Source organism: Schistocerca piceifrons, chromosome 11, assembly GCF_021461385.2.
Source record: "Schistocerca piceifrons isolate TAMUIC-IGC-003096 chromosome 11, iqSchPice1.1, whole genome shotgun sequence".
In the NCBI taxonomy this organism is placed as follows: domain Eukaryota; kingdom Metazoa; phylum Arthropoda; class Insecta; order Orthoptera; family Acrididae; genus Schistocerca; species Schistocerca piceifrons.
This window is the reverse complement of record NC_060148.1, coordinates 133258482-133285330: the sequence shown is the minus strand read 5'-3', so window position 1 is coordinate 133285330 and position 26849 is coordinate 133258482. Positions and strand designations below refer to the sequence as shown.

The 26849-nt window shown below is 42.0% G+C and overlaps 1 protein-coding gene across 2 annotated transcripts in view; it reads left to right on the top strand.

Moving 5' to 3' along the window:
- The window catches only part of LOC124720519 (transcription initiation factor TFIID subunit 10-like), a 103081-nt gene that overhangs the window by 49629 nt on the left and 26603 nt on the right, over window positions 1-26849 (top strand). The window contains exons 2-3 of one of the 2 annotated variants that reach the window (XM_047245876.1): window positions 12278-12541; window positions 17566-17826. In XM_047245876.1, the coding sequence (XP_047101832.1) occupies window positions 12287-12541; window positions 17566-17826 (516 nt within the window). In that variant the 5' untranslated portion in view covers window positions 12278-12286. Of the gene's footprint in view, window positions 1-12277; window positions 12572-17565; window positions 17827-26849 lie in introns of both variants that reach the window. The other variant, XM_047245875.1, reaches the window with a different exon arrangement.

Here is a 26849-nt window from a genome sequence, read left to right as displayed (position 1 = left end):
ACAGCTATTGCGGCGCTTTGCATGACCACCAGGAGCATACGTAGGCCCCACATAATGCCACCCCAAAACAGCAGGGAACCTCCACAGTGTGTCTTAAGGCATTCAGCCTCCAAACACGATGATTGTCTGTTTGAAGGCATATGTGACACTCATCGGTGAAGAAAACGTGATGCCAATCCTGTGTCATCCATTCGGCATGTTGGGTCCATTTGTACTGCACTGCACGGTGTCGTGGTTGCAAAGATGGACCTCGGCATGGACATCGAGAGTGAAGTTGCAAATCATGCAGCCTATTGTGCACAGTTTTAGTTGCAACACGATGTCCTGTGTCTGCACAAAATGCATTATTCAACATACTGGCTTTGCTGTCAGGGTTCCTCCGAGCCATAATCCGTAGGTAGCATCATCCACTGCAGTAGTAGCCCTTGGGCGGCCTGAGTGACAGTTAAATCGACAGTTTCTATCTCTGTATCTTCTCCATGTCTGAACAGCATTGCTTTGGATACTTTCCTCATTGAGAGCCCTTCCTGGCACAAAGTAACAATGCGGACGCGATCTAATTGCGGAACTGACCGTCTAGGCATGGTTGAACTGCGGACTACACGAGCCACCTCCTTCCAGGTGGAATGACTGGAACTGATCGGCTGTGGGACCCACTCCGTCTAATAGGCTCTGCTCATGTATGGTTGTTTACATTTTTGTGCAGATCGAGTGACATCTCTGAAGAAAGGGAGTGTGTCTGTGATACAATATCCACAGCCAACGTCTGTCTTCAGGAATTCTGGGAACTGTGGTGATGCAAAACTTTTTTTTATTGTGTATTACGTGCATGTAACAACGCAGATGTTATAAAAAGACTTACATTTTATGTGAGATACAATAGTTAGTAATTAGAACATAAGAAGTGGACACCATTAGTAGCTTTAGTAGAAAAAAGTAGAAATTATATTAGTTCACAAAAGGTAGCACAACAGACAGATTATAGTTGTGTGGATGTAATCAAAAATTACAAGCAGCAGTTGGTACTTGAGAAAAGATGGGAGGGAAAGAGAAAGGGGCATGTGATAAAATGTGAGTAACGAAGAGGGGGAAGAAAGGAGGTCAATTCAGTGAGGAACAGAAACAGAAAGAATTATAACTGGTAGAAGGTGGGAATGTTTGGTTTATTGAGTGACAGGAAAACAGTGCACTGTACATGTTATTTTTTAAGGGATGCAGCAAATCGTTGAACTGTGCACAGAGTGCAGGGTGGACCTGTGTATTAACGATAATCCCACGCTCCTTACTAAGGAAGGTTCTAGTAATTCTGAAAGCTAGGAGAGTGCCTTGTATTTATCTTCGTGTGTGTTGGCAATGCTGTCTCATAAATTTTGTAAAAATGCATTGATAACTGTCAAAATACATTGCTTGAGAAATTCTGAGTCCAGATTTGTACTCCTTAATAGGGAGCGAAAGGCTATTTACAATTTGTACAGAAACCAGATGGCAGTTACAAGAGTCGAGGGGCATGAAAGGGAAGCAGTGGTTGGGAAGTGAGTGAGACAGGGTTGTAGCCTCTCCCCGGTGTTATTCAATCTGTATATTGAGCAAGCAGTGAAGGAAACAAAAGAAAAATTCGGAGTAGGTATTAAAATGCATAGAGAAGAAATAAAAACTTTGAGGTTTGCCGATGACATTGTAATTCTGTCAGAGACAGCAAAGGACTTGGAAGAGCAATTGAACGGAATGGACAGTGTCTTGAAAGGAGGATATAAAATAAACATCAACAAAAGCAAAACGGGGATAGTGGAATGTAGTCGAATTAAGTCTGGTGATCCTGAGGGAATTAGATTAGGAAATGAGGCACTTAAAGTAGTAAAGGAGTTTTGATATTTGGGGAGCAAAATAACTGATGATGGTCGAAGTAGAGAGGATATAAAATGTAGACTGGCAATGGCAAGGAAAGCGTTTCTGAAGAAGAGAAATTTGTTAACATCGAGTATAGATTTAAGTGTCGGAAGTCGTTTCTGAAAGTATTTGTATGGAGTGTAGCCATGTGTGGAAGTGAAACATGGATGATAAATAGTATGGACAAGAAGAGAATAGAAGCTTTCGAAATGTGGTGCTACAGAAGAATGCTGAAGATTAGATGGGTAGATCACATAACTAATGAGGAGGTTTTGAATAGAATTGGGGAGAAGAGGAGCTTGTGGCACAACTTGACTAGAAGAAGGGATCGGTTGTAGGACATGTTCTGAGGCATCGAGGGATCACAAATTTAGCATTGGAGGGCAGTGTGGAGGGCAAAAATCGTAGAGGGTGACCAAGAGATGAATACACTGAACAGATTCAGAAGGATGTAGGTTGCAGTAAGTACTGGGAGGTGAAGAATCTTGCACAGGATAGATTAACATGGAGAGCTGCATCAAAGCAGTCTCAGGACTGAAGATCACAACAACAACAACAACAATAGACCGGTATTTTTTAAAATACATAATACCAGAGGACTTCGAAACATTAGTTACACATTATCATGGCAGGCCATGCAACTTTTATTGTGACATAGGTACATGACACTTTATTTTGGTCTAAGTCTCTGTAAATAACAGTCAAAAATTCTGCCAATCATTCAGTTCCTCAGTGATAGAAATCCCTTCCTCAGTAATGGAGCCATCTGAGAACTTAATAAATGTCCTTATTGTCGGTAAATCTCGTTGCCAGAAATGTTCTCTCAGCTTGCCATAAAGGCGGAAATCACAGTGCAGGATTTGGACTGTATAGTGGATCAGCATCATCTGTCTCTGTGCGGGTTCAGTCAAGCTGTTGATTGTTGACACCATTTCACTGTGGCTGGAAGTGACATTGCATTTGGTGGACGTACCACCAGAATTTCACAGCGAATCTGTGTGCAATTTAGACGCTTCGCCCACACGAATTATACTGCTCGTGTACTTCAACCTTGGATTACTTTTCCACTTGCACCCCCATTTCACTCCCACATTGTGGTGACCTGTTTTCCATGCTGCAGCGGAACTGTGCCTACAGGAAGCCCACAAGGTGCATTCTCTTCTGACAATGCACCACTCTTCTAGTGTAGTGATTTTAGTGTCGGAAGCTGTGTGTAGCTTACTTTCTTATGTCCTTGTGTAATAGCGTTCTGTCCGGTTTTATTTTGGTAGACTTCACAAACAGCAGCAGTAGTGTAATCAATAGTATTTTATTGTTCCATTTTATAAATTAGTGAACCTAAGAAGTTGTTGTGGTCTTCAGTCCAGAGACTGGTTTGATGCAGCTCTCCATGCTACTCGATCCTGTGCAAGCTTCTTCATCTCTCAATACCTACTGCAACCAACATATTTTTGAATCTGCTTATTCTATTCATCTCTTGGTCTCCTCTACAATTTTTACCCTCCACGCTGCCCTCCAGTACTAAATTGGTGATCCCTTGATGCCTCAGAACATGTCCTGCCAACTGATCCCTTCTTCTAGTCAAGTTGTGCCACAAATTCCTCTTCTTACCAATTCTATTCAATACCTCCTTATTAGTTATGTGATCTACCCATCTAATCTTCTTCATTCTTCTGTAGCACCACATTTCGAAAGTTTCTATTCTCTTCTTGTCTAAACTATTTATCATCCACATTTCACTTCCATACATGGCTACACTCCATACAAATACTTTCAGAAAAGACTTCCTGACACTTAAATCTATACTCAATGTGAACAAATTTATCTTCCTCACAAACGCTTTCCTTGCCATTGCCAGTCTACATTTTATATCCTCTCTACTTCGACCATCATCAGTTATTTTGCTACTCAAATAGCAAAACTCCTTCACTACTTTAAGTGTCCCATTTCCTAATCTAATTCCTCACCTGATTTAATTCGACTACACTCCGTTTTCCTCGTTTTGCTATTCTTGACGTTCATCTTATATCCTAGTTTCAACTGCTCTTCCATTTCCTTTGCTCTCTCGGACAGAATTACAATATCATCAGGAAATCTCAACATTTTTATTTCTTCTCTATGGATTGAAATTCCTACTCCAAATTTTTCTTTTGTTTCCTTTACTGCTTGCTCCATATACACATTGAATAAGATCGGGGATAGGCTACAACCCTGTCTCACTCCCTTCCCAACCACTGGTGCCCTTTCCTGCCCTCAACTCATAACTGCCATCTGGTTTCTGTACAAATTATAAGTAGCCTTCCGCTCCCTGTATTTTATCCCCGCCACCTTCAGAGTTTGAAAGAGAGTATTCCAGTCAACATTGTAAAATGCTTTCTCTAAGTCTACAATTGTGAGAAATATAGGTTTACGTTTCCATAATCTATTTTCTAAGATAAGTCGTAGGGTCAGTATTTCCTCACGTGTTCCAACAAGTCTACAGAGTCCAAACTTATTTTCCCCGAGGTAAGCTTCTACCAGCTTTTCCATTCATCTGTAAAGAATTCGTGCCAGTGTTTTGCAGCCGTGACTTATTAAGCTGATAGTTCAGTAATTTTCACACCTGTCAACACCTGCTTTCTTTCTGATTGGAATTATTATATTCTTCTTGAAGTCTGAGGGTATTTCGCCTGTCTCATACATCTTGCTCACTAGATGGTAAAGTTCTGTCATGGCTGGCTCTCCCAAGGCTATCAGTAGTTGTAATGGAATGTTGTCTACTCCCAGGGCTTCATTTCAACTTAGGTCTTTCAGCACTCTGTCAAATTCTTCACGCAGTATCATATCTCCCATTTCATCTTCACCTACGTCCCCTTCCATTTCCATAATATCACCCTCAAGTACATCACCCTTTTATAGACCCTCTTTATACTCCTTCCACCTTTCTGTTTTCCCTTCTTTGCTTAGAACTATTTTTCCATCTGAACTCCTGATATTCAAACAAGTGGTTCTCTTTTCTCCAAAGGTCTCTTTAATTTTCCTGTGTGTGGTATCTGTCTGACCCCTAGTGATATATGCCTTTATATCCTTACATTTGTCCTCTAGCCTTGCCTGCTTAGCCATTTCACACCCTAACAAGTTACAAAAATGAAAAAAATAATGTTAGAAAACCTGTATCAACAGAAACACTTAAGAAATATTGGCAATTATATAGTACACTGGCGAAACTGGCAATGCTTCATAATTGCTAAATATATATGGGAATTGGATACATGCCCTAATCTCTTTTTCCCTCCATCTCTCTAACCCTCTCTTTCTTCTTCCTCTCTTTGTCTATCTCCTCGTATCTCTGTCCATCACCTGCCCCCTGCTCCTTGTACATCTCTTATCCCACACTCTATACAGCTACTCCTCCCTTATCTCTCTCTGTCGCTGCCCTCCTTCCTCTCGTTCATATCCGTCCCCCACCCCACCCCCCCCCACTTCGTGTCTATTCATCTTCTCCCTCCACTCTCTCTGTGACGTTATTTATTGTTATTGCAAATGGAACCTCAATTGGGAGCAGAAGTCATAATGAATGGGTTAATCAGTTGCAATCATTAGTGCACGTGGTATGAGAGAAACCTTTCCAGCTGTTGGGTGCGTGAGGGTAGTAGCTTTAATGACAGTATTTCACGTGGTTTTAATGTGCAAACAGGTAGTATCATAAAGTTAGTCTTCATCACAACTGCCCTGTTTTCTGTTAAAAATGACTATGATAAGGAGAACAAAACTGTACATTTTCACAACATGGCTTTGCATGTTCTTTCTTGCAGCCAGTTTACCAGAAATGTTTAGTGTGTAACGTGTCTATATCTTGAGTTGTTTAGGCTGTGCAATGTCTGTCTGTCAGATGGTTGAGAAGGGGTTCATCCCAACTGAGTCTGGCCTTTTGTCTGCTCTGCTCACTATTTTGTGGTCATCTGAAAATCTTGACCAATTTGATCAGTTAATGATGTTAAGTTGTACTTGCACAATAATCTCTCACTTAACTGCATGACTGATGGCGCAATGTTGCTTGATTTCATCATCAGAATTTTCGAGGAAATCAATCGGAAGAAATTTGTTACCAGCTCTTAGTCAGTGTCATTTACTCGGCCTGTGTTGCACGCACGCCAATCAATAATTTGAAGCCTCTGTGGTAGCATTTTTCCTAAGGTAGTAAACTGCGAACTGAAATCAACTGTGTGTTTGCAATGCAAGAAATTACCACGAACTTCAGTCTTTGCAACACATGAAAGATATGAGCACCACCGTTAACACGTTGTATCCTTTTTTGCAAAATGTCAATATTCACTGCAGAATTTGTTGTTATGAAAACATGCGGCAGCAGAACTGTCAAACTGAAAGTCATTCCCAAGTGCTGATATTTCGTATATGCGCCAGTTTATTTTTATTTATATGGATTTTGTTGTTTGATTTTAGCCCTTTGATCCTAGTTTCAAAATGGAAGGAAGGTCAGAGTTGATAACGAGGTCATTAGAGATTCGATCTAGCTCAATCAATATACAGGGTGAACATAAAGTCCAGGAACACTTTCAGTTATTTATTGCACAAGAGCTAAACATTGCACAAATGTCATACAATTGCATTTTGAAGAGAAACTCTGAATTTTTTTTTTTTACAAACATTCGATATGCAGACCACGAGTGACTAGCAGACGTCAATACGGTAATCGAATTCTTGCCACACCCGTCCCAGCATGGCATTGTCGGCTGTGGCAGTCGCTTCCCGTATTCTCTGCTAGAGCTCTGCTACATAACGTGGTAGAGGCGGTACATACACCAGATCTTTAATGTGTCCTCACAGAAAAAAGTCACACGGAATGAGATCTGGTGATTGGGTAGGCCATTTCATGAAACATGTGTCCCCTTCTGTAGCACGGCCGACCCATCGATGCGGCAGCTCTGTGTTCAGGTACCCACCAACTTTGTGATGAAGATAGGGTGGAGCCCCATACTGCTGAAAGATGAGTGGAGAGCCTGATTGCATTTGAGGCATCAGCCATTGCTGCAACATGCCAAGTAGAAATATCCAGTGACAGTACTCTCGGCGAAGAATGATAGCACTCCACATTCACTTCACTAACCGCTTCTTTTTGCCAGATACAAGCAACCCGTTGTAACGAATTTATTGTGCCAGTGGTAAATGCCCTTCCTTGTTGGTGGCTTCTTACCGTTCTTGGTTCTAAACATCCATTGAACAACTGTAGCACACTTGTTTCAGTCCAACTCCAACACACAGAAAGCTTGCTCCTCACCTGAACTCGCCATATTTGCAACTAGCAGTGACTATTGGCAAATTACCAAACTATGCTGTAGCGGTATACAGGGTTTTTCTTCAAAATCACGTATGTATGATGTCTGTACAATGTTTGGCTCTTGTGCAATAAATAATTGAAAGTGTTCCCAGACTTTATGTACACTCTTATTATAAATATGTTTTTATTTTGTTGCACTAATTTTGGGTATAAAATGAGGACTATGGAGAATATAAACTGATCCAAAATACGTGTCATAATTATGATATTTAGATCGAGTGGCACCACAACAATGATGTGGGGAACAAGTGATCAAAGGAAATGGAATAAACTGAAAACGGGAGGGGTGGAATGATATGCAAAATATAAGTTGCAGTGTTGAAAGGGTGGTGAACCAATTTCTCAGTATATGTTTTTATTCCAGAAGTAATTACTTACCAATCTTCTAATATTATTCTATTTCGAATAATTTTCATGTATGAATGAAAAGCAACATTTATGATATGATTGAATACGGGCGTACGATATGATCAACGGCTTGAACTTGACTGAAGACCTTTCAAAGAGTTCTGAATATATTTTTTCTTGTTGACACTTTTGTAAAGATTTCTGTTGATGTAGTACTTTGAAGCGCTCCTCGCTACACGGTGTGGCATCGGTAGCTCTCTGCATGATGTGCTGTGATGTATAGGTGTCTGCTGACAAACTCCTTTTCTTGCATGCTGCCCAAGGAGTTATGGGAAAAAAAGAAAAAAACTTTGAACTAATACAGGATATTAAATACATTTAAATGACGTCTTTCTGTAATTTAACCGTTATAGAAATTGTGATAAAATGTGTTGTATCCATGCTTTCTCATTTCTAAACAATGAGGTTACCGATAATGCTTGTGGGAAAATTCTGGGATATAATTCAGCCAAATTCTTTACCCTGACGGCGTCCAGGTTAGGTAGACATGTACTGTTTGCTACAGTTCTTGCACCACTGCATTCATTTTACATAATTTTATGATGGTAATATTCATGTCAGCCATTTTGGAATTTCTAGTGTGGCATTATTTAATCTATTTTGGTTGGAGAACACTGCATCTGTTTTTTTTTTTTTTTTTTTTTTTAATTACACTGTAGGAAATACCACAACCAGCCACAATTTTTCTTGAAATGATTTTATTATACCATTACTAGTTTCAGACCTGAGCCCATCGTCAGATAGTAATGTTGACCTCTTTGCAAGTTTTATATTTGTGTCCTAAAATCTAACAAATTTTTGTGGTGCGTAGTTCTACATTTACATCCTAAAATATAACAAACTTTTTGTGATTACATAGTTTTAGACTTACGTAAGTTACACCAGTAATGGTGTAATAAAATCATTTCGAAAAAACTTGTGGCTGGTTGCAGTGTTTCCTACAGTATAATTTCTTATGTGTGCACATGTGCTCAAATAAAAGTAAGCAACCATTGTAAAATGTTTCTTTCATTATTCATTGGTAACACAACATTAGATTAACCTGACATCAACAAAAGCCTTGAACCTTGTAATATTGGCTTTGTTTCGACCCATGTCGATTTTTTAAATGTTTCAGAATCAGAACTAAAATGTTCATGAAATAAGGCTCCATCACACTGACAGCGGGAAAAGAATACTAAAAGCATGAAAACATAAACTTTAGAATGAACGAACTGGAATAAAATTCTCCTGTTCTGTTCGATTGGTTAAATACCTGTTATTTTTATGGAAATGAATCATCAGGCACAGAAGCTGTTGTCGGAGAGTGGAAACGCTTGGTTGCACAAGAGTGAGTTGTATGTTAAGTCTGAATGCAAGGAATGATTTGCATGAAAATAATAAAAATGGCCAGACTTTGTTAATATCATTAACTGCTGGCTCGAAAGATGTACAATGAAATTTGGAAACGGTGGCATCGTGGAACCGATCACTTCCGACATATTTAACAGGCTGAAAAATGTACAAATACTTAAGTTGTTATTAGCGAACAGGATCAATCACATTGCTAATGGACAAAAATATAGTCAAATTCAAATGAGTTATTATTGCAAGTTAGATTACAGAGCATAAAATATGCATGACCTTATGGCATGGCAGTAAGAACAAGAAGGGTAGCAAGAAGAAAAAGATGTTAATCAAAATAGGAAAACGAACTTTGCTTTTGATAAATAATTATACTGCTGAGATTAACAAAATATGACAGTTTCAGCCTGCACATCTGGACAAAATAATGAAATTGAGAAGATAAGGTACATCCATGGGAGTTGTGTGTTGAGGAACCTACAAATTGTCAGCGGAGAAACAATATCGTGTTGCCGGCTTTTCTGCATTTCAGTCAGTTGGTGTACTCTTCTCGGTGCACTTGCTGTTTCCACGGGAACGATGGATTTTCAGGTCTTTAAAATGAAACTGTAGCTGAAAGAACACCGTGTAAGTTGTATGAGGTAAAAAGAAGTGTAACTGCAGAGTAGTGAAATACCGTCTTATTGAAGCATCTGTAGCTAGGTGCGCCTGGCTGTGGATTGTGTTGTTTACAGGAAGGTTGCAATGCCCAAAGACTGCAGCATAGTGTAGGAAGACCTGCAGTGAATTGACGACTGGTGCAATTGCTGACAGCTGTCAATCACTCTCAAAAACAAATCACCACTTTTAAGCACTGCCCTCTTTCTCGAAATGATCGCCTTGTGAAGTGCTGTCCATTTCACTCGACTGAAGCCTTGACTGGAGAATTGCGTTCCAACACACAGAGGTGTGTAATGATCAATAACAAGGTGCTGTGCCTGCTCCTGTTTTAGGATTTAAGCGACAAATAGATACAGCGTCTATCACCTGGTAAGGTATCTGTTCTTTGACAACAATATTTCAGTTCAGCGCCAAAAAAATATACACAGCAAAAAAGTAAAACACAAGGCAGATGTGATAACATAATTTAAAAAAAATACTTGCCCCCCTCCCCTCCTCTCTCTCTCTCTCTCTCTCTCTCTCTCTCTCTCTCTCTCTCTCTCTCTCTCTCTCTCTCTCCTCTCTCTCTCCCCCTCTCTCTCTCTCTCCCTCCACCCCCCCTCTCTCTCTCTCCCTCTCCCTCCACCCCCCCTCTCTCTCTCTCCCTCTCCCTCCACCCCCCCTCTCTCTCTCTGTCTCCCTCTCCCTCCCCCCTCTCTCCCTCCCTCCCTCCCCCCCCCCTCCCCCCTCCCCCCTCCCTCCCTCCCTCCCTCTCTCTCTCTCTCTCTCTCTCTCTCTCTCTCTCTCTCTCTCTCTCATACAAAATGTTAGCATGCTTTTGCCTCTCGTCCATTCACTTTTACTGCTACCTGAATGAGAAGTGACTATAGATCCTGAGAAATCAGTACCCAGAACAACCACCTTTGGCCGTAATAACTGCCTTGATACACCTGGTCATTGAGTCAAACAGAACTTGGATGGCGTGTGCAGGTACAGCTGCCCGTGCAACTTAACACGATACCACAGTTCATCAAGAGTAGTGAATGGCGTATTGTGACGAGCCAGTTGCTCGGCCACCATTGACCAAACGTTTTCAATTGGTGAGAGATCTGGAGAATGTGCTGGCCAGGGCAGCAGTCAAACATTTTCTGTATCCAGAAAGGCCCATAAAGGACCTGCAACATGCGGTCGTGCATTATCCTACTGAAATGTAGGTTTCGCACGGATCGAATGAAGGGTAGAGCCACGGATCGTAACACATCTGAAATGTAACATCCACTCTTCAAAGTGCGAACAAGAGGTGACCGAGACGTGTAACCGATGGCACCCCATACCATCACGCCAGGTGATACACCAGTATGGCGACGACGAATGCACACTTCCAATGTGTGTTCACCACGATGTTGCCAAACACAGATGCGACGATTGTGATGCTGTAAACAGAATCTGGATTCATCCGAAAAAAGAACATTTTGCCATTCGTGCACTCAGGTTCGTCATTGATTACACCATCGCAGACGCTCCTGTCTGTGGTGCAGTGTCGAGGGTAACCGTAGCCACAGTCTCCGAGCTGATAGTCCATGCTGCTGCAAATGTCGTCGAACTGTTCGTGCAGTTGGTTGTTGTCTTGCAAACGTCCCCATCTGTTGACTCAGGAATCGAGACGTGGCTGCACGATCCGTTGCACCCGTGCGGATAAGATGCCTGTCATCTCGACTGCTAGTGATACGAGGCCGTTGGGATCCAGCACGGCGTTCCGTATTACCCTACTGTACCCACAGATTCCATATTCTGCCAACAGTCATTGGATCTCTACCAACGCGAGCAGCAATGTCGCAGTATGATAAACCGCAATCATGATAGGCTACAATCCAACCTTTAACAAAATCGGAAACATGATCATACGCATTTCTCCTCCTAACATGAGGCATCACAACAACGATTCACCAGGCAACGCCGGTCAACTGCTGTTTGTGTATGAGAAATTGGTTGGAAACTTTCCTCATGTCAACACGTTGTAGGAGTCGCCACTGTCGCCAACCTTGTGTGAATACTCTGAAAAGCTAATCATTTGCATATCACAGCATCTTCTTCCTGTCGGTTAAATTTCGTGTCTGTATCACGTCATCTTCATGGTGTAGCAGTTTTAATGGCCAGTAGTGTATATACACACATTTAAATTCACCAAATACAATTCAGACAGACGTGTCCACTATCTCATTGGCCAGAGACAGTGGTCATGATTTGTGTGTGTGTGTGTGTGTGTGTGTGTTTTACCTACATCAGAAGGAAGTCTTTTGGCCAAAAGCTTATTTGTTTGTTGTGCCGGTCTGTGACTCAGCGTCTCCACTGTGTGGAGAGAAGCAATCTATCCTTTGTCGTTATTCCGTACTGGATTTGTCATCGTGTGATTTAAACAGTTTACTTATTTTTTTCCACTTGTCTCATTTTCGTTTGTTTGCCCCTTACAGTTACAGCAAAGTAAATTATTTGTCGATAAGTGTGTTGCGTCAGATTTTTTTCTCGAGTGCCATTTACAACAACAGGTGCAGTTTTCTCAAATCGTCACCAATAAAGTAGTAGGCAGACCGCATTATGTGTCGAAGCCGGGAAGGAGGTCCGTGACGTAATGTTACAGTGCGACGTGCCCTCCGTCCGCAGGTGGGAGCGATGTCGGACCAGCAGGCGGGGATCCACGGCGCACTCGGCCTCGGCGCACCTCTCACCCCCGCGGGGATCCAGACGGCCGACAGCATGCTGTCGCAGGTGTCCGACGGGCAGGTGAAGCAGGAGCCGTACGAGACGATGGAGGTGGTGGCGAGCAGCCCCGGGCCGGGGTCGGCGGTGCACCACCTGCACCAGCTGCAGCACCAACACCAGCACCAGCTCCAACAGCAGCACCACCACCACCAGCACCAGCACCTGGTAGGAGCACCACACGGCCACCTCTACTCGGCAAGTTTGAGACCGACAGTCGGAATGACAGTGTGTGTCAGAAACCTTTTACTGCTCGACGTAAACTCCTTTGACATTAATATACACTGAGGTGACAATCCACGGGATAGTGAGAAGCGCGTATACGGATGGCAGTAGTATCGTGTATATGTGCTGTAAAAGGGCAGTGCATTGAAGCAGCTGTCATTTGTACTCGGGTGATTCGAGTGAAAAAGCTGCACGATGAGAACTGACGGCCTTCAGATGTGCATCAGTAGTTAGAGCTAGACACTTGGGATATTCTGTTTCGGAAATCGTTAGATAATTTAATATTCCGATGTCCACAGTTCCGAGAGTGTGCCGAGAATACCAAGTTTCAGGCCTTACCCCTCACTGCAGACAACGCAGTGGCCGACGGCCTTCACTTGAAGACCGAGAGCACCAGTGTTTGCACAGACTTGTCAGTGCTACTGTACGAACAACACTGTTTGAAATAATCACATAAATCAGTGTAGGATAAAAGTATTGGCTGAAAATGACTTAAAAGCTTGTGTTGCCTTCCATCAGTAATGCTGGAATTCAGTATGGTGTTGGCCCAGCCTTAGCCATGATGACAGCTTGCACTCTCACAGGGATACGCTCAATCAGGTGCTAGAAGATTTTGGGGAATGGCAGCCCATTCTTCACGGAGTGCTGCACTGAGGAGAAGTATCGATGTCGGTCAGCGAGGCCTCGCACGAGATCGGTGTTTCAAAACATCCCAAAGGTGTTCTGTAGGATTCAGACCAGGACTCTGTGCAGGCCAGTCCATTACAGGGATGTTATTGTCGTGTAACCACTCTGCCACAGGCGGTGAACAGGTGCTCGATCGTGTTGAAAGATGCAGTTGCCATCCCCAAATTCCTCTTCAATAGTGGAAGGCAAGAAGGTGGTTAAAACATCAATGTAGGCCTGTGCTGTGATTGTGCCATGCGAAACAACAAGGGGTGCAAGCCCCCTCAACGAAAAACACGACCACACCATAACACCACAGCCTCCAAATTTTACTGTTGGCACTACACACACTGGCTGATGACATTCACCGGGCATTCGCCATACCCACACCCTGCCATCGGATTGCCACATTGTGTACCATGATTTGTCACTCCACACAATGTTTTTCCACTATTCAATCGTCCCATGTTTACACTCCTCACATCAAGTGAGGCATTGTCTGGCATTTACTGGCAAGATGTGTGGCTTATGAGCAGCCACATGACCATGAAATCCAAGTTTTCTCACCTCCCACTTAACTGTCATAGTACTTGCAGTAGATGCTAATGCAGTTTAGAATTCCTGTGTGATGACCTTAGACCTATTTTCAATGGCCTCTTTTATTGCGCAATCCCAGGAGGCAGATGACTGCCTATCAATCTCGGTTTTTTTGTAATTTATATTGTGGCCAATTTTTATATTGACATCGGCCACGGCCAGTTTGGTGGTCCTCGCATAATTCAGTGTGGCATCTGCATTCACAACACTTCTGTTCTTCCGTGCATACAGTTTCCCCAGTGTACACCTTTCCACGCTGGCAGGGGATTTGCTAGACCCCCAGTTTGCAGAGGCCTAGATTGTTCTTTGCTGAACCTAATAATGTGAAGGTCTTAGGGGGATTGGTGAAATTCACATTTGAGACTGAGCTTTCCTTCTTGTGGGACAAAAGTCATATAGAATTTTTTTAAAGAAATTTTTGCCATTTCACTGTCAGTTGTTCATTTATTTTACACAATCGCGATTCGGTTTCGTAGCCATTCTCAGCCACATGTTGAAATGTTATACTAAACTAGACTCCGCCCGTACAGGCCACGGAGGCCCAACGGTACCGACCAGCTGCCGTGTTATCCTCAGCCCACAGGCGTCACTGGATGCAGATGTGGAGGGGCGTGTGGTCAGCACACCGCTCTCCCAGCCGTATGTCAGTTTACCAGACCGGAGCCACTACTTCTCAATCGAGTAGTTCCTCAGTTTGCTTCACAATGGCTGAGTGCGGCCCACTTGCCAACAGCACTCGGCAGACCGCATGCTCGCCCATCCGAGTGCTAGCCCAGCCCGACATCGCTTAACTTCGGTGATCGTAAATAAACCGGTGTTAGGCCATTGGCAATGTTAAAATATGCAACAGACATTTTAACATTTCAGCATGCACGTGAGAACGGCTACGAAGCCAAAGTCATGATTGTGTAAAATAAATGAACTATTACGAGTGGAGGAAGTTTTGACTTTGTGTTGCTCCAAGGTTCCGTTGACTCTGCTGCGAGTGTTGCTGTCAAATCAAATGCGTACTAGCGATTTGGGCCCTTCTTACCTGTTCCTTTCGTTTGTTGTCACCGAGTGCTTTACCTCAGTTGGAAAGCTGTCTCGGTCGCAGGTAGAAGCTGCTACTGAGACATAGAGCTGCTTACGCAGCTGCCGGTAACGCCTGTACCTGTCAAGGTTTCCCGTTACCTGCAATCTGGCATTTATGGTGCACGTGAGCCAGCTCGCTGAGTGTGTTTGGCCCATTGGTTGCAATTACCGTATTTACTCGAATCTAAGACGCACTCGAACCTAAGCTGCACCTGAAATTTGAGAATTGAAATTCGAGGGGGTAGAAAAGTTTTAGGCCGCACCTCCAAATTGAAACAAAGTTGGTCCATTGTAACATGAGACACAATTTAGGTCGAATGGATGAAGATACAGCTACAATACTTTGGTTCGAGTTGTAATCTTAACAGTTAAGCTTTACCAAGAAGCCATTGCTATGTGTCAGGCACTCCGTCCGTGTTTACACGGGTACCCTTTCTTTTTCAGGTGCTTCGTCTGGTTTGAATCGATTGCTTGTTTTGCTTTGATCTGATAAGTGCCGTTCTCTTTGTTATAGGTGTTTACATCACTCTAAGCTGAAAATGCATTATTGTACTGTGTCATGCATTGTTTGTCGCTTTCTGATAATGAGTGTTTACGACCTGTCGCTGCTAGTGGCATGGCTTGCTTTTGTGCACGCTACAGCAGCTTACAGTAACAAAAGAGAGGAATTGTCTCCTAAGCGAAACGATGCAAGAGACCGCTATTTGTTGTTACTTACACTGCTGCTTTCTTTGATAATGATCAACAAGAATCAAATAATAGACTGCGTATGATAGATGATGTTCTGAACGAGAGTTTAGCAAAAATTTTTCTCTGTTTGAAAATCTTTGCAGACGCCTCTTTAGTACATTACATTCTGCACAGAAAGTAGCGTCATCTTAAATTTAAAAATCTAGTCAGTTGCTGTGCTTCATTTCTGACTGTATCACTATTCAGCATAAGAATAATACGAATATAAACTGGCACGATATGTGTATTCTTCTGCGTTTGCTGTTGTCTCACTCTAGTTTCGTAGTTTATTATTCAGACAGGATTTAAATGAGATAGCAGCAAACACAGAAGAATACATGGCATAATAGATACATTCTTCTATCTTGTCTTTTGATTTATTTACTGACAGAGAGGTTTTGGTGCACGCAAAGCATGCCTGTGTAGCGGTACATATAATCGACGGCATAAGTTAGTTGTGGCAGCACCTACCAACATTTTTCAGAACTTCCACTTACTTTGCACTCGATTCTAAGCCACAGGCGTTTCTTTGGATTACAATAACCGGAAAAAATGCGGCTTAGATTCGAGTAAATACGGTATTGGCAGCTGAAACGGCGGAACTGTACGGGTCTCCTCAAGTTTTGTGTCAGAGGGATGCTTTGCTACAGAGAGAGTTTCGCTGGTCTTTTGCTTGATAGTAACTGACTGAACCACTAAAACTGGGGCACGTTTAAGTTGTGTTGAGCTGCCAACGTATCTGCACCTTCTGCCACTGCGAAATTAGTACGGTGACTCAGTTGCGTGAATGCTTGTGCTCCGCAATGTGTGTGCCCCCTCTCACTGGTGTAGACAACTGCAAAATCACAGATTAGCTCGCGTGCTCCTGACATTTGGGACTTGTCTCTGCAATCCGGAAAGTCTCTTATTCAGCATAGAATTTTGCCCACATTACCACTAATACCTCATTGTACATTTAACAGCTAATTTTCCGTGGCAGTTCTTACTGTGCATAACAAAGTCAAAAAGAGGTTTATTGAAAAAGTCTGCATCTGCAGAAGCGTATGGTATTATGTGCACAATTCAATATTACTTTTTTTAAATACATGTTTAATTATATTCTGTTTTCCTCTAACAAATGAATGAATACTGTCAATAAGATGTGCAACACTCATGTATGTCCTATATAGAGAAATGTGTATTTCTGTGATGGGTGTTGTCACCAGAAACAGAACTCCAGTTTACCAGTCGATTTGACTCTTGTATCACACCAAAATGTATGTTTGCTTTTCAGTATAATGCCAAATTTTCTAAAATTTAACTACTTACTGGTTAGTTATGTTTACATCTAACATACAACTTATAAACAGTGGTTTGCTTTATGTTTAACATGTTAGTTTAAAGCTAAATGATTTTTTTTTCTTTCTTTTCCCCCGTTTCTGATGGAGAGTGAAGTAAGTTTGATAATTTTAGAATCAAACAATTCTGTTATTGAAATAAAAAAAAAACACACATTGTGTATTTTCAGTGTTTCTATCTAGCACATTTTTATTGCAGTTAGAACAATAAAATAGGACAAAAGTATTCTGCTTTCAGTAAAAATCTTTTAAAGACCTTGTGAATTACCTTCAATGCATTGTTTTTCCTTTTAATATTTATTGCTGGAATAAAAATCAGAAGTATTGTTCTGTTACAGTGAAATGAGTATGTAGTACTTATTTTAAAAGAAGGAACCTGACCATAACTGTGATCACTAGATTTAGATTCATTTTTAATGGTCTTACCAATAGCCAAAGGAAGGGCAGCTACTAACTTCTGAGGAGCAGGGGGGGGGGAGGGGTTCATAAAACGAAATGTCGCTCGAGTAGACAGATTTCTTTTTACCGGCCCCGCCGACACGTTTTGTCAACTTTCGCCCGCAGGGAGGCAGCTCCGCGGCCGGAGGCTCGCTGCAGTCCGCGACGGGCCCGGGCTCTGTCGGTGACAGCTCCAACAGCCAGAGCTCGAACGACGTGACCGGCACTGGCATCTCGGGTGGCACCAAGCGGGAGGTGGGCGGGGAGGACGCCGACGGTGGCGGCCCGGGAGCGGAAGACGAGCTGGCGGGGGCAGGTCCGGGCGGGCGGTCGGCCGGGCAACCGCTCTGCGACTTCCTCACCCAGCTCGAGGACTACACACCGACGGTGAGTGTTACTCTGTGTTGTCTTATTAACGCAGACCGCAAATTGTCATTCAGTTGCTCCCGGTGCATATTGCAACAAAATAATTTGCAAGTCAATGTCTGACTGTCATTGTCGGAAGGGCTCAGTATTTCGGTGACCGATCCTGTCACCGTCATCGGGAACAGTGACGAACTTGTGGTGTTGCATCTCTTTTTGTGTGTAATCAAACAATGGAAAATCCAGGATGGAATAATGACAGTATTAGGAAAGAAATAGATTACTACTCACTGTATAGCAGAGATGCTGAGTCACAGAAAGGCACAACAAAATATCGGCCAAAACCATTCGTGTAAATTAGACAACCCCCCCCCCACACACACACACACCTGTAAACACAACTCAGTCTTTTCATTGTGCCTATCTGTGAGTCAGCATCTCCACAATATCCATCCTTTTCATAATGTAATATACAGGGTGTTACAAAAAGGTATGGCCAAACTTTCAGGAAACATTCCTCACACACAAATAAAGAAAATATGTTATGTGGACATGTGTCCGGAAACGCTTACTTTCCATGTTAGAGCTCATTTTATTACTTCTCTTCAAATCACATTAATCATGGAATGGAAACACACAGCAACAGATTGTACCAGCGTGACTTCAAACACTTTCTAACAGGAAATGTTCAAAATGTCCTCTGTTAGCGAGGATACGTGCATCCACCCTCCGCCGCATGGAATCCCTGATGCGCTGATGCAGCCCTGGAGAAATGGCGTATTGTATCACAGCCGTTCACAATATGAACACGAAGAGTCTCTACATTTGGTACTGGGGTTGCGTAGACGAGAGCTTTCAAATGCCCCCATAAATGAAAGTCAAGACGGTTGAGGTCAGGAGAGCGTGGAGGCCACGGAATTGGTCCGCCTCTACCAATCCGTCGGTCACCGAATCTGTTGTTGAGAAGCGTACGAACACTTCGACTGAAATGTGCAGGAGCTCCATCGTGCACGAACCACGTGTTGTGTCGTACTTGTAAAGGCACATGTTCTAGCAGCACAGGTAGAGTATCCCGTATGAAATCATGATAATGTGCTCCATTGAGCGTAGGTGGAAGAACAAACTAAAATGAGCTCTAACATGGAAATTAAGCGTTTCCGGACACATGTCCACATAACATCTTTTTCTTTATTTGTGTGTGAGGGATGTTTCCTAAAAGTTTGGCCGTACCTTTTTGCAACACCCTGTATATATAATATTATCAACAACATCTTTGCCTCTGTACTTCCGCCTCGACTGACATCTCTGCCCAACCTCTTTGCCTTTACATATGTCTGCTTGTGTCTGTATATGTGCGGATGGATATGTGTGTGTATGCAAGTGTATACCTGTCCTTTTTTCCCCCTAAGGTAAGTCTTTCCGCTCCCAGGATTGGAATGACCCGTTACCCTCTCCCTTAAAACCCACATTCTTTCGTCTTTCCCTCTCCTTCCCTCTTTCCTGATGAAGCAACCATTGGTTGCGAAAGCTTGAAATTTGTGTATGTGTTTGTGTGTTTTTTATTGTCTCTATCGACATACCAACGCTTTCGTTTGGTAAGTTACAGCGTCTTTGTTTTTAGATATAATTTTCCCACATGTAATGTTTCCCTCTATTATATAATATTATCGGTATTATCTACTCGTGTAAAATTCTGTTTCTTTTTAATGGCAGCACACTCGTACTTTGCGTTCTTTTATTCTTGTATGTCTTCCGACTTGTTAATGCAGCCCACCCTGACTTTGCTCCCAACAGTGTAACTTATTATTGTAGTGAGAAGTCCATGAAGAGCTGTATCTCTAACCAATTTTATTAATGCACAACCAATTTCATGACTTGTAGCCACATCATCCGGCGCATATAAAAATTAAAAGACGATAAACAAATAGTGGAGAATATAGAAGGCCCAACCTTCACCATGCCTGTAAGGCAGATAGTCGACGAGTAAACAGCTGGGCAGCAGAAAACTTTGTACGCTATGTAACGAGGACGCGCCAGCAAGTCGATGTGACACGGAGCCAACCAGGTGAGCGTCGGCAACCACTGGCCACACTGTCGATTGGAGCTAGATGGTGGAGGTCTTTGCTTCACCACCTCACTCCACGAGAGCAGCAAAGCCAGTAGTTTCTGTGGTTCACCTCGATGGCTCCGTGTCCTGCCATCTTGCTGCCGCGTCCTCGTTACGTAGTGCACGAAGTTTATTCATTGACTATCTACCCTGAAGATGTGGTGAAGGTTGTCCACTATTTGTATACCTGGTTTTAATTTTTATATGTACCTGGTGATGTGGCTACAAGCCACGAAAAAAGTAGTGCCTTAATGAAATAGGTTCAAGGTACGGCTGTTTGCAGAGTTCTTCCTAAAAAATGTGCTACCACAGTTGCAGATGCCTCAACAATAGAGTTATTTGTAAATTATTTATTGGACGTATTCCAATCTCTGCGTTTCCCTGCAGTTGTTAACTCTCTACAGTTGCTTCCAATACAGTGGAAGCTATTCCTCAGTATCTTGACATGCATTCTTCATTCTGCCCTGTTCTCCTGTCAGTGTTTTTCACATATTTTTATTCTCAGCATTGGAAAGTGCTAATTCAGAGACAAACAGGTTGGCACAACTGAGGAAGTTGCGGCAGACTGCATCGAATCAGACATGTGATTGAAGGAAAAAAAGTGAGAATAGCAGGGTACAGATTCTGAGTTTGTTGTCATTAAAAAAAGAGACATCATGGGAAACAGCACTGTATGTGAGTATATAATACCAATTATATATAGAAAGCGAAACAACACTGCAACTTCAACAACTACTGTCATTCCTTATCAAGTGGATGTTTCACGGCCGGTTCTGAACTGTACTCTGTGTGCAATCTGTCATCCTGAAGCGTGTCTGTCAGTTTTACCTCATACTCAATTTCCAGTCATGTTCTGTCGGGTTTGTAGTTGGTGGTGACCTCAATTTACCCTCGATGTGTTGACGAAAATACATGTTTAAATCCGGAGGTACGCATAAAACATCATCTGAAAGTGTGCTAAATGCATTCTCTGAAAGTTATTTTGAGCAGTTTGTTTCTGAGCCCATTTGAGTAGTAAATGGTTGTGAAAACACACCTGACCTCTTAGTAACAAATAATCCTGAACTAATAACAGTGTCAAAATGGTTACAGAGATTAGTGAACACAGGGTTGTTGTAGTGAGATTGAACACTGTAACTCCCAAATCCTCCAAAAATAAACAAAAAATATATCTCTTCAAAAAAGCAGATTTAAATCCGGTTGATGCCTTCGTGAGGGACAATCTCCACTCTTTCCAAATTAACAGCGTAAGTGTAGACCAGATGCGGCTTGAATTCATTGACAGCAATTTAGAGATTTATACCAAATAAATTAACAAATGGCGGAGCTGATCCCCTGTGGTACACAAAATGTGACAGAACACTGTTGCAGAAACAACAGCAAAAAGTGCCAAATTTAAACAAATGCAAAACCCCCAAGATTAGTGATCTTTTACAGGAGCTTGAACTTTGGCATAGACGTCAGTGCGAGATGCTTATAACAGTTTCCACACTGAAACTTTGTCTCGAAACCTGGCAGAAAATCCAGAGAGATTGTGCACATTTGTAAAGTATGCTAGCGGCAAGACACAATCGGTGACAATGCTGCTAAAGCAGAGTTACTAAACACAGCTTTCCGAAATTCGTTCACAAAATAAGACAAAGTAAATATTCGAGAATTCTAATTAAGAACAGCCATCAACGTGAATAACTTAGAAGCAGCTATCCTCAGTGTAGTGAAGCAACTTTAATCACTTAATAAAAAAGAAGTCTTCTGGTCCAGACTGTGTACCAATTAGGTTCCTTTCAGAGTATGCTGATACAATAGCTCCATTCTTATCAATCGTATACAAGCGTTCGCTCGACGAAAGATGCGTAACCCGAGGACTGGAAAGTGGCACAGGTCACACCAATATTCAAGAAAGGCAATAAGAGTAATCCAGTAAGGATCTGGAATTCGGAGCTAAAAAATCACAAAATTGAGCCAATAACTCTGGGAAGGAAAACAAATGGAATTAAAGTAAACTGCTTGGCTTTTGCGGATGATTTCGCAATACTTTCAGAAAACCTGACAGAAGCAGTTACTCAAATAAACATTCTGTAAAAATTAGCTAACAGAACTGGTCTCAAAATTTCAGCCGAAAAAAAAATTCATGACAAATATAAAAAAATGCACCAAAATACATAGAACCACAAATAGGTAAAATAGAGCGAGTAAATAAATTTAAATATCTTGGAGAAACTACACAACAGAATGGACTAGAAAAATCTGCAATAGATGTAAGAATTAACAAAATGGAAAGAGCATATGGTATGACCAAAAATATTTGCAACAAGAAATGTATATCTAGAAAAACAAAACTAAAACACTACACCACAGTGGTATGACCAGAATGTTTCTATGGATCTGAATGCCTAACGATGAACTATAAGATGGAGAAACTAAAGGTACTGGAAAGATGGATTATTAGAAAAATAATGGGTGGAATGAAAACTGCAGATGGTTGGAAAATAAGCAGTAATGAGGAGATCTACAAAAATATAGAGAAAATATCTGAAGTAATGGCCAAACGAAGATTAACCTTTTTTGGACATCTCTACCGAATGGATGGAAATAGACTAACAAAACAAATACTCTTATATTTCTGGAAGAAGAAATCGATAATAGCATGGATTACAGAAGTAAGAAAAGATCTTGAAAGAAACAACATCAAAGAATCAGAAATAGCAGAAAGACATTGTTTTAAAAACAAAATACTAAATTTGGAAGGCTTCCAAAGCAGAAGAAATAAAAAATCGGGAACAACATGGGCAGAAGAAAGGAAGAGACTTCATGGGGAGAAAATGAGGGAATACTGGAAAAATAGGAAACAACAACAAAGGAAGAAGAGGAACTGAAGTTGTTAACATGGTCCTAGTTGATCAATATGATTGGCAGGAGGGGGGATCCAGTAAGTTACAGACCCATAACTTTAATATTGATATGCAGTAGGATTTTGTACCATATGTTGTGTTTGAACATTGTGAATTACCTTGAAGAGAATGGTGTATTGACACTCAGGTTTAGAAAACATTGTTCTTGTGAAACACAACTAGCTCTTTACTCACTGGAAGTGTTGACTGCTATTGACAAGGATTTCAAATTAATTCCTTGTTTCTAGTTTTCCAGAAGGCTTTTCACACTGTTTGTCACTAATGGCTTCTAGGGAAATTGCGTGCTTATGGAATATCGTATCAGTTATTTGACTGGATTCGTAATTTCCTGTCAGAGAGGCCACAGTTCTTAGTAATTGGTGGAAAGTCATTGAGTAAAACAGAACTGATTTCTGGTGTTCCCCAAGGAAGTGTTATAGGCCCTATGTTGTTCCTTGTGTATATAAATGATTTAGAAGACAATCTGAGCAACCATCTTGGGTTGTTTGCAGGTGATGTTACCATTTGTCATCTATTAAAGTCATTAGAAAATCAAAATCAATTGCAAAGTGATTTAGATAAGATATCTGTGTGGTGCAAAAATTGACAATTGACCTTAAATAATGAAAAGTGTGAGGTCATCCACATGAGTGCTAAAAGGAATCAATTGAACTTCGGTTACACGAGAAATCAATCAAATCTAAAGGACGTAAATTCAACTAAATACCTAGCAGATAGAGTTATGGACAATTTAAATTGGAAACAACACTTAGAAATTGTTGTGGGGAAGGTGAACCAAAGACTGTGATTTATTGGCAGAGCCCTTAGAAGATGCAACAGATCTGCTGAGGAGACTGCCTACAATATGCTTGCCTGTCCTCTTTTGAAGTACTGCAGCGTGGTGTGGGATCCTTACCAGATAGGATTTACGGAGTATCTACATCTACATCTACATGACTACTCTGCAATGCACATTTTAGTGCTCGGCAGAGGGTTCATCGAACCACAGTCACACTCTCTCTCTACCATTCCACTCCCGAACAGCGCGCGGGAAAAATGAACACCTAAACCTTTCTGTTCGAGCTCTGATTTCTCTTATTTTATTTTGATGATCATTCCTATCTATGTAGGTTGGGCTCAACAAAATATTTTCGCATTCGGAAGAGAAAGTTGGTGACTGAAATTTCGTAACTAGATCTCGCCGCGACGAAAAATGTCTTTGCTTTAATGACTTCCATCCCAACTCGCATATCATATCTGCCACACTCTCTCCCCTATTACGTGATAATACAAAACGAGCTGCCCTTTTTTGCACCCTTTCGGTGTCCTCCGTCAATCCCACCTGGTAAGGATCCCACACCGCGCAGCAATATTCTAACAGAGGACGAACGAGTGTAGTGTAAGCTTTCTCTATAGTGGACTTGTTGCATCTTCTAAGTGTCCTGCCAATGAAACGCAACCTGTGGCTCGCCTTCCCCACAATATTGTCTATGTGGTCTTTCCAACTGAAGTTGTTCGTAATTTTTACACCCAAGTACTTAGTTGAATTGGCAGCCTTGAGAATTGTACTATTTATCGAGTAATCGAATTCCGACGAATTTCTTTTGGAACTCGTGTGGATCACCTCACATTTTTCATTATTTAGCGTCAACTGCCACCTGCCACACCATACAGCAATCTTTTCAAAATCGCTTTGCAACTGATACTGGTCTTCGGATGACCTTACTAGACGGTAAATTACAGCATCATCTGCGAACAACTTAAGAGAACTGCTTAGATTGTCACCCAGATCATTTATATGGATCAGGAACAGCAGAGGTCCCAGGACGCTTCCCTGGGGAACACCTGATATAACTTCAGTTGTACTCAATGGTTTGCCATCTATTACTACGAACTGTGACCTTCCTGACAGGAAATCACGAATCCAGTCGCGCAACTGAGACGAGACCCCATAGGCCCGCAGCTTGATTAGAAGTCGCTTGTGAGGAACGGTGTCAAAAGCTTTCCAGAAATCTAGAAACACGGAATCAACCCGAGATCCCCTGTCGACAGCGGCGGTATGTAGAGAAAGTTCAAAGAAAAGCAGCACGTTTTGTATTATCGAGCAATAGGGAAGAGAGTGTGACAGACATCATACAAATTTTGGGGTGGACATCATTAAAATGAAGACATTTCTTGTCGTGGTGGGATCTTGTCACCAAATTTTGATCTCCAACTTTCTCCTCCAAATGTGAAAATGTTTTGTTTACACTGACTTACATAGGGAGAAATGATCATCATAATAAAATAAGAGGAATCAGAACTGGCATGAAAAAATGTAGGTGTTCATTTTTTCCACGCACTGTTCGAGAGAGGATAACAGAGAATTGTTGTGAAAGTGGTTCGAAAAGAACCCTGTGCCAGGCATTTAAGTGTGGTTTGCAGAGTATCTGTGTAGATGTAGGTTTTCACCTTGCTGCAATGTGCAAGTGCTGGAAGAGAGTTCCAATCTGTCCAAGCTACTAATTGACGTAAACAGCTTAGCAGTAACTCTTCTGTATTTTATGTTCAGTATTTTCGTGGGTGAACAGATCTCTTTTACTTCGTAGCTTGTGTCAGTTCTTGTGATGAGTCTTCAGTTTGTTTTTTTTTTTGCCACACACGTCCTTTTGCTTCTCAACCTCTGAGGCACTGCCAAGCCGTGATATCCAAAAAACAAGTTGTATGTAAACTATATTTCAAGTTCTCACAGAAGTCTTTCATCAGCCTGAGATGATAAAAGTGAAGTGTGCTATTCTGAAGAATCTCTTGTTGTACCGTTCAGCTCCCTTGTACAGTGCCACATACCAAACACTGCGATTCTCTTTTTCTCGGCATCCCCCTGCTATTGTACAATGCTGTGCTCCAGAGGTGTGTTCTCAGAAATTTCTTCATCGAATTAGGGTCATTGTTTGACACTACCACACTTATTTCACCCAGGATAGCTCTCCTTGCTGTGCTAGTCTGCTTTTTATGTCCTCCTCAGTTCATCTGTCATGCCTTTTACTTTGCTTCCATTTCTCACTCACAGTAAACGCATAAACAACACTGTCATTTTTACACCGAGGTGGTAAAAGTTACGGGATACCTCTTGATATTGCGTCAACCCTCCTTTTGCCCAGTGTGCTGTGGCAGCCCGACACGGCGCGGACTCGACGAGCTGTTCCAAGTTCCCTGCAGAAATACAGTGTGTCCCAAAAACAGTGACCCAATTTTAAATAGAATTATTTATTAGGAAGAAGGGCTTAACACCAACAAATTACATACTAAATTACTAGAAAAGGCAGTTTATAAAAATCCATCACAAACGTTCAATATGTCCTCCATTGGCTGCACGGATGACATCTAGCTGATAGCCGAAGTCATCCCAAACTGGGCATAAGGTGTCTTCTGTCACTGAAGCTACAGCAGCTGATATTCTGGTTTTTAGTTCATCAGTGTCACGAGGTAAGGGAGGATCGTAAACACATTGTTTAATATGTCCCCGCAGGAGGAAATCACATGGTGTTAAGTCAGGGGACCTAGGAGGCCAAGAGTGTACAGCCTGGTCTCGTGGTCCTGTGCGCCCGGTCCAATGTCGAGGAAACTGCACGTTGTTGTGCCAGTGCGGAGGTGCTCCATTTTGCTGATAGATGAAATTGTCAGACTCAAGTTGTGGAAATAACCAGTACTGTAGCATTGCAAGATATGAATTTCCTGTTACGGTTTCTTCCTCAAAAAAATTAGGGTCCATAAACCTTGCTTTGCAAAACAGTACAAAAAACATTCACTTTTGGTGAATACGCACATTATGACGGTGAAGCTTACTGCTAATATGGAAAGTTGCTTCATCGCTGAATATCAACCGTGACATAAAAGTGCCATCTTCCGTGTCCTCTAGAATAGTATTGCTTAAGTCCACTCGCTTCGCTTTGTCAGTATCTGCAGTTGTAATCTGTACGGTTTGAGGGCTAAACGCCGCTGTAACGCATGCCGCACTGTCGTGTGCGGTAACGCAAGTTCTCGGCTAGCACGACGGACAGACTTGCTGG